Source organism: Brassica oleracea, chromosome C9 (assembly GCF_000695525.1).
Source record: "Brassica oleracea var. oleracea cultivar TO1000 chromosome C9, BOL, whole genome shotgun sequence".
Classification (NCBI taxonomy): domain Eukaryota; kingdom Viridiplantae; phylum Streptophyta; class Magnoliopsida; order Brassicales; family Brassicaceae; genus Brassica; species Brassica oleracea.
The window spans coordinates 39646035-39657530 of NC_027756.1; the positions used below are offsets into that span (position 1 = coordinate 39646035).

The 11496-nt window shown below is 39.1% G+C and overlaps 5 protein-coding genes across 8 annotated transcripts in view; 2 read left to right on the forward strand and 3 right to left on the reverse strand.

Moving 5' to 3' along the window:
- Positions 1-2659: 2659 nt before the first annotated feature.
- LOC106317146 (mitogen-activated protein kinase kinase 6) lies at positions 2660-3556 on the reverse strand. The gene is made up of 4 exons (XM_013755004.1): positions 3457-3556; positions 3103-3326; positions 2973-3018; positions 2660-2878 (listed from the first exon to the last, which is right to left on the reverse strand). Exons 1-4 carry the CDS (start codon positions 3499-3501, stop codon positions 2840-2842), a joined length of 354 nt encoding a protein of 117 aa, XP_013610458.1. The 5' UTR covers positions 3502-3556; the 3' UTR covers positions 2660-2839.
- A 736-nt stretch (positions 3557-4292) lies between these two features.
- On the forward strand, positions 4293-6544 carry LOC106318627 (glucan endo-1,3-beta-glucosidase 13; the record flags this gene model as incomplete). Its single annotated transcript, XM_013756686.1, is given in 4 exon segments — positions 4293-4399; positions 4699-5982; positions 6074-6110; positions 6207-6544. Coding segments are annotated over 4 exon segments (1515 nt in total). The 3' UTR covers positions 6355-6544.
- Positions 6545-6667: 123 nt separating this feature from the next.
- Positions 6668-7817, reverse strand: LOC106318628 (profilin-5). The gene is made up of 3 exons (XM_013756688.1): positions 7573-7817; positions 7047-7184; positions 6668-6965 (listed from the first exon to the last, which is right to left on the reverse strand). The coding sequence occupies exons 1-3, from the start codon at positions 7765-7767 to the stop codon at positions 6831-6833; spliced, it is 468 nt and encodes a 155-aa protein (XP_013612142.1). The 5' UTR covers positions 7768-7817; the 3' UTR covers positions 6668-6830.
- Positions 7818-7936: 119 nt separating this feature from the next.
- LOC106313960 (putative dual specificity protein phosphatase DSP8) lies at positions 7937-9592 on the forward strand. The gene is given in 7 exon segments (XM_013751902.1): positions 7937-8198; positions 8519-8542; positions 8544-8642; positions 8714-8807; positions 8887-8969; positions 9045-9134; positions 9247-9592. Coding segments are annotated over 7 exon segments (660 nt in total). The 5' UTR covers positions 7937-7985; the 3' UTR covers positions 9304-9592.
- Positions 9305-11496, reverse strand: part of LOC106313958 (NAC domain-containing protein 73) — a 4535-nt gene continuing 2343 nt past the window's right edge. For 2 of the 4 annotated variants that reach the window (XM_013751899.1, XM_013751898.1), the window contains 5 exons: positions 10760-11277; positions 10430-10654; positions 9796-9876; positions 9605-9663; positions 9342-9430 (listed from right to left, as the gene is read on the reverse strand). In XM_013751899.1, the coding sequence (XP_013607353.1) occupies positions 9391-9430; positions 9605-9663; positions 9796-9876; positions 10430-10654; positions 10760-11277 (923 nt within the window). In that variant the 3' untranslated portion in view covers positions 9342-9390. Of the gene's footprint in view, positions 9431-9604; positions 9664-9795; positions 9877-10429; positions 10655-10759; positions 11278-11496 lie in introns of all 4 variants that reach the window. The other 2 variants (XM_013751901.1, XM_013751900.1) reach the window with 2 other exon arrangements.

The following is an 11496-nucleotide window of genomic DNA, read 5'->3' on the forward strand; positions in this document are numbered from 1 at the left end:
ACTGGTGCATGGTATGAACTTGCAGAACTCCTCATGGACTCCTATAATATCTCCTGATTGGTTGAAATGATCTTCTGGTCGCCAATGTCTGGTTTGAAGCTGATTGAACCGGTTAGCTTCCAATTGAGGCAAGTGTAGAACTGGATTGACCGGTTTTGGAGATTGGATCATAACTTCATAATTCTATGGCCATTTCTCCTGATCTTTGGCTTTCTGGAAAGATGATAAACTCCTATTGACTCCTATGATGGGCTTTTCTTTAGGCCGCTCCTTACTTGAGCTTAAATCTCCTTCTAAAGTCGGGTACTCGCAGATGGACGGGCTGGAAAACCTCTGACTTGTAAAATTCATAACTTCTTGCTCCGTGAATATTTTGGACTGATTCCAAATGGGCTGGACTCCTTATTGAGTGTAGAATCCATTAAAATTCGTCTCGTGACTTAAACCCTTCTGATTTGTAAAATACGGCATTTTTAGTGCACATGTGTTCTGTTTGGCGCCTTGGCTGGTTGAGTAGAGCTTTGGGTTGACGTCCGGTTCAGTTGCTGATCTGATGACCACATCAAACCCTTAGCCAAGGCTCCTCCGAGAAAATCAATCCCTGACTTGTTAACCAGAAGCCTACATAGAGGAACGTGGAGACATAACACAAATTTAGAGGTAATGAGGAGGGGTCTGATCATTCTCTGGTTTCGGAAGTAGCGAGCGAGGGGCTGTAGAACAGGGTAAGAGAAGAGCCCATGGATGAGCCAGACAACATATCTGCCGGCTTGGACAAGGAAAACAAAAAGCACTATGAGTCTACACTTATAAATAAGGGTTCTTGAATATCTGGTCGTAAGCCAAACCGAACGAGATTATATGCCAATGTTCAGTGTTATCCCACCTGAGTCTTGTTTGCTATCAATCAAAAGTCTTCACCTTTCATCGGTTCAATTCTGGGGGGATGAATATGTTGCAACGCTTTTAAAAAGGTGTGCAGCTCTTGAAGATATGGTTATAAGCCGAACCAGATATGACAATGTGAAGTTATATAGTATCAATGTGCCTACTTTGAAGAGCTTAACTATTAATAACTCCAGAGAGAAACGTACCGACGACGACAAGGAGAATCATGGGTTTTGGATAAATACTCCTGTTTTGCAGACTTTGAACATTAAGGATACTGTCAGTAACTTTCTAATGCTTGAGTTTACGCCAGAGGTGACAAAAGCGAATATCCAACCAATCTGACAAGTTCATTGGATCTCTTACCTCAGTCCAACATCTTTCTGTATGTTCTCCAACTTCCGAGGTAAGAAAACTTTGTTACCCCCAGTAATGTTTCTTCTTCTATGTTTGGTTATTCTCATTCTCAGCACAGTAAATCATATAACTTCATTTGCAGATTCCACATCGACCGTGGCTCTGTCTTTCCCTGTCTTGAACATCTAGAGCTATATATGTACATGTTCTGCGGATGGGTCAATCTTCTTGCTTCTATACTCAATGAGTCTCCAAGACTCCAATCTCTCAAGCTTATGTCGGTATGTAGTAATAGTATGGACTTGTTTATTTTACTAACATGTTAATTAGATTTATAACGATGGATATACTTGAATGCATAGAATACTAGTATACCATTAATCCATTTTATGTTTATTTTTGAACGATCTACACTTGTGAGTCTTGGGAGCTACCAAACTGCTCTAGAAGTTCTTCATAAATTAGTTGGAAGAATGAAACATGTAGGTAGTTCCCACAAAGGGCGAACACTAACTCACGTAATGTTTTTTTTTTGGTGGTCTCAGAATCATAGTGCCCAATACAATGATCCGATGAACTTTTGGGACGAACCAGCAGTTGTTCCCGAATGTTTATTGACGCATCTAGAGATCTTTGAATGGAGACAATATGAAAACACAGTGCAGCATAGGAAAGTGGCTGCGTGCAGCGCTACTTGTCTAAAGATGGCAACATTGTCAGCAAGAAGTAGAAACAGAGATGATCGCATGGTCATGAAGTTAAAGAAACTGAAAAGAATTTCGAAGACATGTCGGTTAGTTTTTGAGTAAACACTCTTATAATGGTGTATGTCTCTAGAAGAGATAAAAGTTTCTTCTTCCTTTTTTCTCTGGCTCTACTTTTTATGTTTGTGGGATTTTTTCCCGAATCTCAATATCTTCTTTATATTATGAAAACAAAGCCAGTCTTTGATTAATGTTTGAAAAGGTGCACACTCTTTATGCATCTCAAGAAGATACTCAGAACAAAGAAATTCGTATAATTAAAATCACAAAATTGATGGGATTTTTGCAAAGATTTTGTAGAATATATGAAATATTTATACCCTTGTACAAAGTCATATGAAAGACTGTGAGCAAGAATTTTCTTGACCAATTTCATTAGTAAGTAAATAATCATTTGACTTATATTTAATAAACATGAATCGGTTTTTGGAGTATGGACTCGTGAGAGTGTCTATGACTCATCATCTCCTTGGATAGGATCTCTCAATTACATTTCTCGTGTCAACACTATGTTATATAGTTAGCGTTTGATTTAGTCTTTATGAAATGTCATAATCTTGGAGAACAAATAAGTTTGACTCATGAGAGCTAGTGTCTACCACGTATTCAACAAAAACCTGAATATTGCATATTAAAGAAGGAAATGAATAATAAAAGGGAAAATCTCATCCATTTTTGTTCATTAAGTAATAATAATCTTTTCCGACACTCAGACACATTACACATCATGTATCTTATCATATCATATACAAAATGCAGAAGAAAAAAGAGGGCTTACTTATCTAAGGCAGTTAACAGGTGGTTCCAGAGTTCCACCAAGTACCCCGAGATCAATATCCATCCTCAAACTTCTTTATGAATGGATGACTCTGGGAGCATTAAAAAAAACCGGATGTTTCATCAAAAGATCCTAAATGTTGTTACCAAGAGAGAAAAAGAGAGTCGTGAGTAAGAATTACTTACAAATAGGTCCAAGGATGATGCTCTTGCTGGAGGATCCTTTTGTAAGCTGTTTGAAATGTAAAGAAGAACCATTTTAACCATTACGATATTGCAAAATATACGAAAAAGCTAATAATGAATTACCACTTACCAGGCTGATACAAAGGAGCAAAATTCAGGTGAGAATTGATCAGAAGGAGCAGTTGGTGGTGGACTCTCTATGATTGCTGCCAAAAGCTCATAAAAGCTAGGCGGGTTTTGCTGGTCTTCAGATTCCAAGTATGGGAATCTTCCTATTGCACATTCTAACACTGACATCCCCAAACTCCAAATGTCGCTGCTGTAGTCGTATGTGCTTCCACTTATCCTCTCAGGCTGTAAAGTAAAGGAGTAAAAAAAGACATGGTCATGTATGTTAACAAAACAAGAGATACTAGAAAATGGAATAGAAGAAATTTGTATTGGAAATGTTTCTAAATGTAATGGTTTTGGAATGTTTCCGTACCGACATATAGTTGTAGGTTCCAACAAATGCGTCCCTCTGTCCCATGGAGCTAGCAAGACTTGCACTGACACCAAAGTCTGTTTTCTAAGAAAGAGAAGAAGAAGACTATTCTTAGTGGTAACGGACATAATTTTGAACGCGTGAGACCGGGAAGATAAAATATTATATTAATTAATAAATACGACAAAAAAAACCTAAATGTATGGGCTGACTAAATACGATTTAAATGGGCCCTAAGCCGGCTCATTAGTGTAAGGACGGTTCGAAATAATTCCTAAGCTATTTTATCGGTTACCTCCGGTATGTTGGATAGCTGGTAGAATAATTGATGTACTTGCTTTTTTTTTTTTTGAATCGAAAGAAAGTGGTAATCTTACATTTATGGAATATTTTGCTGTAAGATAAGCATATATATTTATGATCGAAATTATCATCTTATTTCGAGAGCGTATAAACATAAATTAAATGGGACCGGTCTCTTTTTCTTTCTGGGTCATATGGGACCGGTTTTGCTTTATAATGGGGTAGTTTTTGTGAATACACAAATAGCGGGGGAGAGAAATTAAAGTTGTGGAATGCTCTCAAAGCTAAGCGGATTCGAAAGAAGTCTATCAAATCGAGTTTATTATACAGTCTGTGGCCCGGTTTGTTTCCGACCAGAGTCCTACTTCTGACAAGAAAAAAACAATATAGAAAAAAAAACTAAAACTTTCTTGGCGGAGAGTCAGAGAGAGCAATTTGTAGAGAGAGAAAAAGCTTTAAACATTTCTTTTTTGAGCAAAAAAGCTTTACACTTTATTCACAAAGATTGAAGAAGCTCGAAGAAGAAGAAGAAGCTTCCTTCTTTGAAGCTTCCTTCTTTCGAGAAAGGAAGCAAGATAGTGCATTCATTCATCAATGGAGAAGCTCATCTTCTCCATTTCTCTCCTGCTTCTGCTTCTGGGTTTGCCTCTCTCTCTCTCTTCCTCTACTATTCAGTGAACCCTTAAACCAAATGGTTCTCGACTTCAGTGAACTTTATGAGACTTGTTTGGTACATATTCATTAGTTTCCAGCTTCGATTCATATCAATAGAGAATTTGATAGATTACATTATCTTCTTGTAATCTACTGTAGATACCATTATCTTCTTGTAATCTACTGTAGAGCTTGAGCTTATGTACAATTGCAGTTCTTGGAACACTGACAAATTTGGTCGGAAAAGAGAAACAATTGATTCTGTCTTCTTCTTTTTTTTTGCAGACGGTTGCTACGGTGGCAAGGTCGGAGTATGTTACGGAAGAAGCGCCGACGACCTTCCGACACCAGCCAAAGTAGTCCAGCTGATAAAACAGCACAACATCAAATACGTCCGTATCTACGACTACAACTCCCAAGTCCTCAAGGCATTTGCCAACACAACCATCGAGCTCATGATCGGAGTCCCAAACTCCGACCTCAAACCCTTCTCCCAGTTCCAATCAAACGCAGACACGTGGCTAAAGAACAGCGTCTTACCCTACTATCCAACCACCAAGATCACTTACATAACAGTCGGAGCCGAATCCACCGACGATCCACACACCAACGCCTCCTCCTTCGTCGTCCCCGCGATGCAGAACGTGCTGACCGCTCTCAAGAAAGTCGGCTTGAGCAGAAGAATCAAGGTCTCCACGACGCTCTCCCTCGGCGTCCTCTCAAGATCTTTCCCACCTTCCGCTGGAGCGTTCAACAGCAGCTACGCGTATTTCTTGAGGCCGATGCTCGAGTTCTTGGCGGAGAATCAGTCTCCTTTCATGGTCGATCTTTACCCTTACTACGCTTATAGAGATTCTCCCAACAATGTGTCTTTGGACTATGTGTTGTTCGAGTCTTCCTCTGAAGTGATTGATCCCAACACCGGTTTGCTCTACAAGAACATGTTCGATGCTCAAGTCGACGCGCTCTATTACGCCCTCACGGCTTTAAACTTCAGGACGATCAAGATCATGGTCACGGAGACCGGATGGCCGACCAAAGGCTCGCCGAAGGAGAAAGGTGCTGCCTCTCCTGACAACGCAGAGACGTATAATAGTAACATTATACGCCACACGGTTACAAACCAAGGCACGCCTTCGAAGCCAGGAGAGGCCATGGACGTTTATATCTTCTCACTGTTCAACGAGAACAGGAAAACTGGTTTGGATTCGGAGAGGAACTGGGGGCTGTTCTATCCCGACCAGACGAGTGTTTACCAGCTGGATTTCACGGGGAAGAAGGGCGGGTTTCGGTCGAATTCGAGCGGGGGAAACTCGAGAGGGAGGAGTGAGAGCTGGTGCATTGCTTCTTCGAAAGCTTCGGAGATAGAGCTGAGAGGTGCTTTGGATTGGGCGTGTGGTCCTGGGAACGTTGATTGCACGGCTATTCAGCCGAGCCAGCCTTGTTTCCAGCCAGATACTTTGGTTTCTCATGCTTCTTTTGTGTTTAATAGCTACTTCCAGCAGAATGGGGGTACAGACGTTGCTTGTAGCTTTGGAGGAGTTGGTGTTAAGGTCAACAAAGACCCTAGTAAGTAAACAAAAGTCTCCAGCGTTCGTTTTTGCAAAATCACGAATCAACAGTCTTGGTTTAAATTGAATCTGGTTCTATGTTGTTACAGGTTATGACAAATGCGTATACATAACCGCAGGCGGCGGGTATGTCATTAAAAACAAACTTTGTTTCAGATTTGCAGATTGAAGAAACTATGCATACATATATGCTTACTGATGTTGTTGAAATCTCTTGTACAGGAACAACACCAAGGCGACGAATGCATCTGCATTGAATTCCTCTGCTTCTACTTCACATGGAAACGAATCTCTAGTATGGAATTTGAGTCTCTGTCTCGTGATCTTGTTGTCGTTCAGTTTGCAAACTACAAACTCACAGGCATTGTGACCCAGAATCTGAAAGAAAAGTGAGTCAGTGTTGTAGCAGGAATGTAGCAATAGTGAGAAAAGGTAAGATTTGTTCCTCAACGTTTGGTCTAGAAATTGTTACCATCTAAGGTTTTGTCTATCTTCCTGAAGTGAGTTGTTGTACAGACATTTTATCTGAGAACTTGTAATGCAATCACCTGTGTCTATGATCTAGTGATTTGAATCTATTTTGGTTCCAATTCACACAAAAAAAAAAAAAAATCAATCTGGGACCACTCGAACTCTAAACAAGCTATGCTACCAAACTGCCATTCACTAAAAACAATTTCAACTCGACACAAACGAAGAAAATACCAAATTTTATTATAAAATCATACAACCCCAAGGATCCATCACATGGTAAGGGGTAATACACAGTTGGACTATTAAAACGATTTGATCACATTCGATATATAAATAGGTTTTCTCTCAATATAAAGACAACATGATTGGGTTTCAGAGCCCTGATTCAATCAGGTAGTCACCAAGCCTCTCAACAACCATATTGCACTGTCCAGGAGTCATTGGCTCTTCGTAGATACCAAAGACCATGGCTTGTGTGGTCTTCTTGATGGTAACACCACCAGCACCCTACAAGGTAAACCAAAAAGTAGCACTGGTTCATAAACAAACAACTGTCTTGGGAACAAAAAGGCAAAAGATTCAAGTTACCTTCTTCCCACGAATGACAGCATTGGGCTCTCCTTGGATGACCATGTACTTTGTGCCACCGATAAACAATCCCGTTGGGGCAAGCGTTCCAGGCTCATTAAAGTCTTTGTTGATGCCACTGATTTCCTCAGGCTTCAACTAAAACAAAGCCAATACTAAAACGGTGAGAGAAACATTGACCAATACAAATGCTTAAACTAAAGTTGAGTGAACACTTCACTCTAAGAACTAAAACACCTATGAACAAGTGAATCAGGTGACCAAGCTCAAACACAAGGAGATTCCCTATTTTCGAAGTCAAAAACTTTTTGCTTAAAAAAGCTTTAAAATTTGCGAATCGAACTTCTTCTACTGAATCTTACGAACATATGAAGCAGAGAAAACCAGATCAGGAAAACGTAAAAAGAGAGCTTAAAAGAGAGTTTCCAGGTATCAACACAGATCGAACCAGGAACAGCAAAGTCTAGACGAATCAAACGCGCATAGGTAATAACAATCAGCTATGGGAGAAGAAGCAAACCCTAACCTGAGGGAAATTTGCGCTCTGAGCCCAGACGCTACCGTCTTGACCAAGAATTGCGGCGGCGGTGAGGCGGTTGCCTTCGACATCGCACATCAAGTGATCGTCTACATAAGTCTGCCACGACATCTTCCTCGGCTCTGTTTCTTCTGTGGATAATCGGAATGTTCCAGAGATAGCGTCCAAGTGTAGCAGTGGCATATACAGAGAGATATACGTGAACGACACGTGCCGGTATGTCTTAATTTGATTAGTCAAATGGGTCTTCTTAATATGTCAGATCTTTCCTTTTATGGGCCTTTTAGATTTTTATATAGGCCCAATACGACTTAAATTTACTCAAATGGGCCTCATTCGTCTTGGATGTTGAAGAACACCACTTTGCTTTTTCGAGTTTGACTTTGGAATCTCCGGCGGCAATGAAAGATGAAACAGAGGAAGATGACGAGACGCAGCGATCATCCCTAGACGACGGCGTTTCGAAGAAGAAGGGTATAGGTTTCAAGGGTGATAAAGCAAAGAGAGCTGTAATCGGAGCGGGTGGTCGGATCCTATTCTACCCGACTCTTCTGTACAACCTCCTCCGCTTCAAACTCCAGTCTCAGTTTCGATGGTGGGATCAAATCGACGAGGTTTCTTTTATTTTTCTCTTTAATATTTTCATTTGAGCTAGCAAAAGTCGGAGTATTTATTATTGATTTGATGTTTGGAGCAGCTGAGAAATATCAGTTCTTCTTATTGCAAATGAATCAGCTTCTCGATCTTGAACTGTTTCTATCTTTAAAGATCATGTCTTTTCAGACGATCGATCTATAGTTAGAACTGTTTCTGTCTTGATATCTTTTTGCTCTAAACTGCTAAAACGTGAGCATTTTTTCAAGTATCAGTTGTTCATTTGGAGTCTATTTCTGGTGGAGAAATCATTTTATTTTATTTTATTTTATTTTATCAGTTTCTTGTGATGGGAGCGGTTCCATTTTAGTAAGGACGTTCCGCGACTAAAACAACTAGGCGTTGGTGGCGTGATCACTCTTAATGAAACTTTTGAGACTTTGGTTCCATCTTCTTTGTACAATGTTGGTAAAAAACTTCCCCAATCTTTTTGTCTACTTGTGGAGTGTTTGATGGTTGCAGATTTTTGTTTTAGGCTTATCAAATGGACCATCTAGTGATACCAACACGAGATTACCTCTTTGCTCCTTCCATTGAAGACATAACCCGAGCTGTTAACTTCATTCACAGTGAGTAAATGTTATGCTCTCTTGAATTTTACCTTTTTTGTCTGTTGCTTACTATTATGCATTCTCTTTCGTGTAACAGAGAATGCTTTGCTCGGTAAAACCACTTACGTCCATTGCAAAGCTGGACGTGGAAGAAGTACTACCGTTGTTCTCTGTTATCTGGTAAGTCCATTGATTAAATTTCATATCCCGCTAATTAGCTTAGGTTGGTCCATTAAGGAATGTTGTATTTCTCAGATTGAGCACAAGAGTATGACCGTAGCTGCAGCTTTTGAACATGTCCGCTCGATAAGACCGCGGGTGTTACTGCATCCTTCGCAGAGGAAGGTAAGTCTATGAGACAGATCCTGAAGCTAACCAAAAAACATGATCTACTTGTGTGTTTTTTTAATACAAAGTCTAGGCTATTGTTTCTGACAGATTGTCACTTGTGGTATAGATTGTTGAGGAATTTAAAACGATACAAAGTCTAGAGACCTCTGATGCCGTAAGTTAATGGCAGAGATAATAGCTCAACATTTCCAGCATTGATCAAAAGCTAAGCCCATTGTTTGCAAGACTTCTCTGCTTCCTTCTGGTTCGGTTAAAATCTCCGGTTTTGACCATCTGACTCGGTTTGGTTCCTGCGAAATTGTGACCGGTCTAATGGTTAATTTATGGAGTATATTCATTGTCTCAGTTGTCCCCAAGAAAAAGACAGTTACATGATTGACCTCTGGTTGATTAAAAATTGTTTGTAATATTATTCTATTTACGGTATATGTTAATATCTATCATTTTAATAACTTTGGTCGTACCAGGATGGTGGAAACGTTAACCAGTCTGCGTTTTGCTGTGGAATTGCTTCTGAATTTTCCTACCAAGTTTAGACATTTGTAATTATAACTGGCCTTATTGTAATATGCCAAACACGGATCAATAATCACTTAGCCATAGCTTATACACCTATCTCGAAATTAATTGATTAAATATTTTATTAGAAGCTTACCTCTTCTGTGCAAGTAGATGTGCAACCCATGATTAAGTCTTCTAATCCCGAACCAGATGATCGACCCCTTAATTGTTGCTGCTGTCATTATTAAAAAAAAGAAGGAAAAAGATACAAGTAACATTACTTTATAACAAAAATAAACAATTCACATCCCACCAATAAAAGGATAGCAACATAAAGATCGTATACGTATGTGGTTGTTTTAATACATACTATACATACGTTTCCACTACCCATGTATACTTTACGTGTTACTTTTGCAAGCTAATTTACTTTTTATAAGATATGAACAAGATTGAGTTTGTGATAGATTGCATGATTAACTTTTTGCATGAGCCTGTAGATCCAACATCATTATAGCTTTTATTTAAATGAGTTGTCATGATTAAATGTCCAAGAAGACAAGAAACACTTCCTAACATATTTACCAAAAATGCTTTCGGAAAAAATAACATATTTACCAAAAAGAAGTCAAGAAACACTATACTCCTACTATGTATATCCATCCATGCACGCTACACTATATTCCTACTATGTATATCCATCCACGTTCGCGACATATATACAAAATATATTTGGAATTTAATTTCGGGTTTCATTATCAAGAAAAATGAAGTAACGGGAACTTTACCTGAGACGGCACAGTACTTGTAATGTTGAAGATTGACTCATGATATGATGACGAAGATGGTATGTGAAATTCTCTTATTTCTCCAATCTGATGATCATGTTGATTATGATCATGAATCATATGATATGAAGTTGATGACGATGATCTTATGATCCCATCATGTACTTCCTCGCACGTGCCGGACACAAGCCGGTTTTCTCTTCCCTTCGAAGCTTCGGCTGTCCCCTTAATTACATACACATGTTAATTACAACACGCACAAAAATATGGCCATTTATTTTTATGTAAAACTTGAGCATAAGAGAGAAATATACAGGAAATATCATATACCTCATCGAAGGCTCTTGTAAAGGGGTTCGTATTAACCCTAGAAATAACGTCACCGGAGCCAAGACTCTGCAAGGCGGCAGCAACGCCGCATATTTCATCTCCGGCACCAATTCCTATCAAGCCCTTGGAACTAACATTTTGTTCCGACCAATTAATATTACCAACACATTGTCTAGGTTGTGTCTGATAAAAGATCTTGGAGACCACAAGCTCTCCTTCTCTTTCTTCTTCGTTAATCCCTAAATGATATTGATGCATCACCCAATTTGTTTTTTCTGGTCGTCGATTCTTGCCGAAGTTTGTGTATAGTACTAATATCTTCTTGCATCCCCTTTGTCGACCGTTTATCATAACCGGTCTTGTTTTTCCGGTTTTGTGCCATCTCGTTTCGGATGACGATCCGTTTAACTCGGAGTCGTGTTCCGTTTGGATGATTTTGCGTCGTTTTCTTGTTCCGGTTGTGTAAGCTCTTGATGGTTTGTGGAAGAAGTGTTTGCTTAAACCATCTTTTGTTACCCCTAATATAAATACATGTAATATTTAAATTGACGTCAATTAGAAATTTAGAACTCTGGAGAACTAATGTAAGAGTAACAAGTTATTACGAAGAATGTGGTTTTCTTTCCAAACTTAGGTTACCAAACATTATCCAAGAGCCCTATATATACTACAACTTGCATGCACATTCATTGCTATATATATATATATATATATATATATATATATATATATATATA

Coding starts and splice junctions, on each gene's coding strand:
- LOC106318628 (XM_013756688.1), bottom strand. CDS start 7,767: ATGCCACTGCTACACTTGGACGCTATCTCTGGAACATTCCGATTATCC. Junction 7,185..7,572: donor AGAGCGCAAATTTCCCTCAG/GTTAGGGTTTGC, acceptor GCTTTGTTTTAG/TTGAAGCCTGAGGAAATCAG. Junction 6,966..7,046: donor CTGTCATTCGTGGGAAGAAG/GTAACTTGAATC, acceptor TTTACCTTGTAG/GGTGCTGGTGGTGTTACCAT.
- LOC106317146 (XM_013755004.1), bottom strand. CDS start 3,501: ATGGGACAGAGGGACGCATTTGTTGGAACCTACAACTATATGTCG. Junction 3,327..3,456: donor GAACCTACAACTATATGTCG/GTACGGAAACAT, acceptor TTTACTTTACAG/CCTGAGAGGATAAGTGGAAG. Junction 3,019..3,102: donor TGCTCCTTTGTATCAGCCTG/GTAAGTGGTAAT, acceptor CATTTCAAACAG/CTTACAAAAGGATCCTCCAG.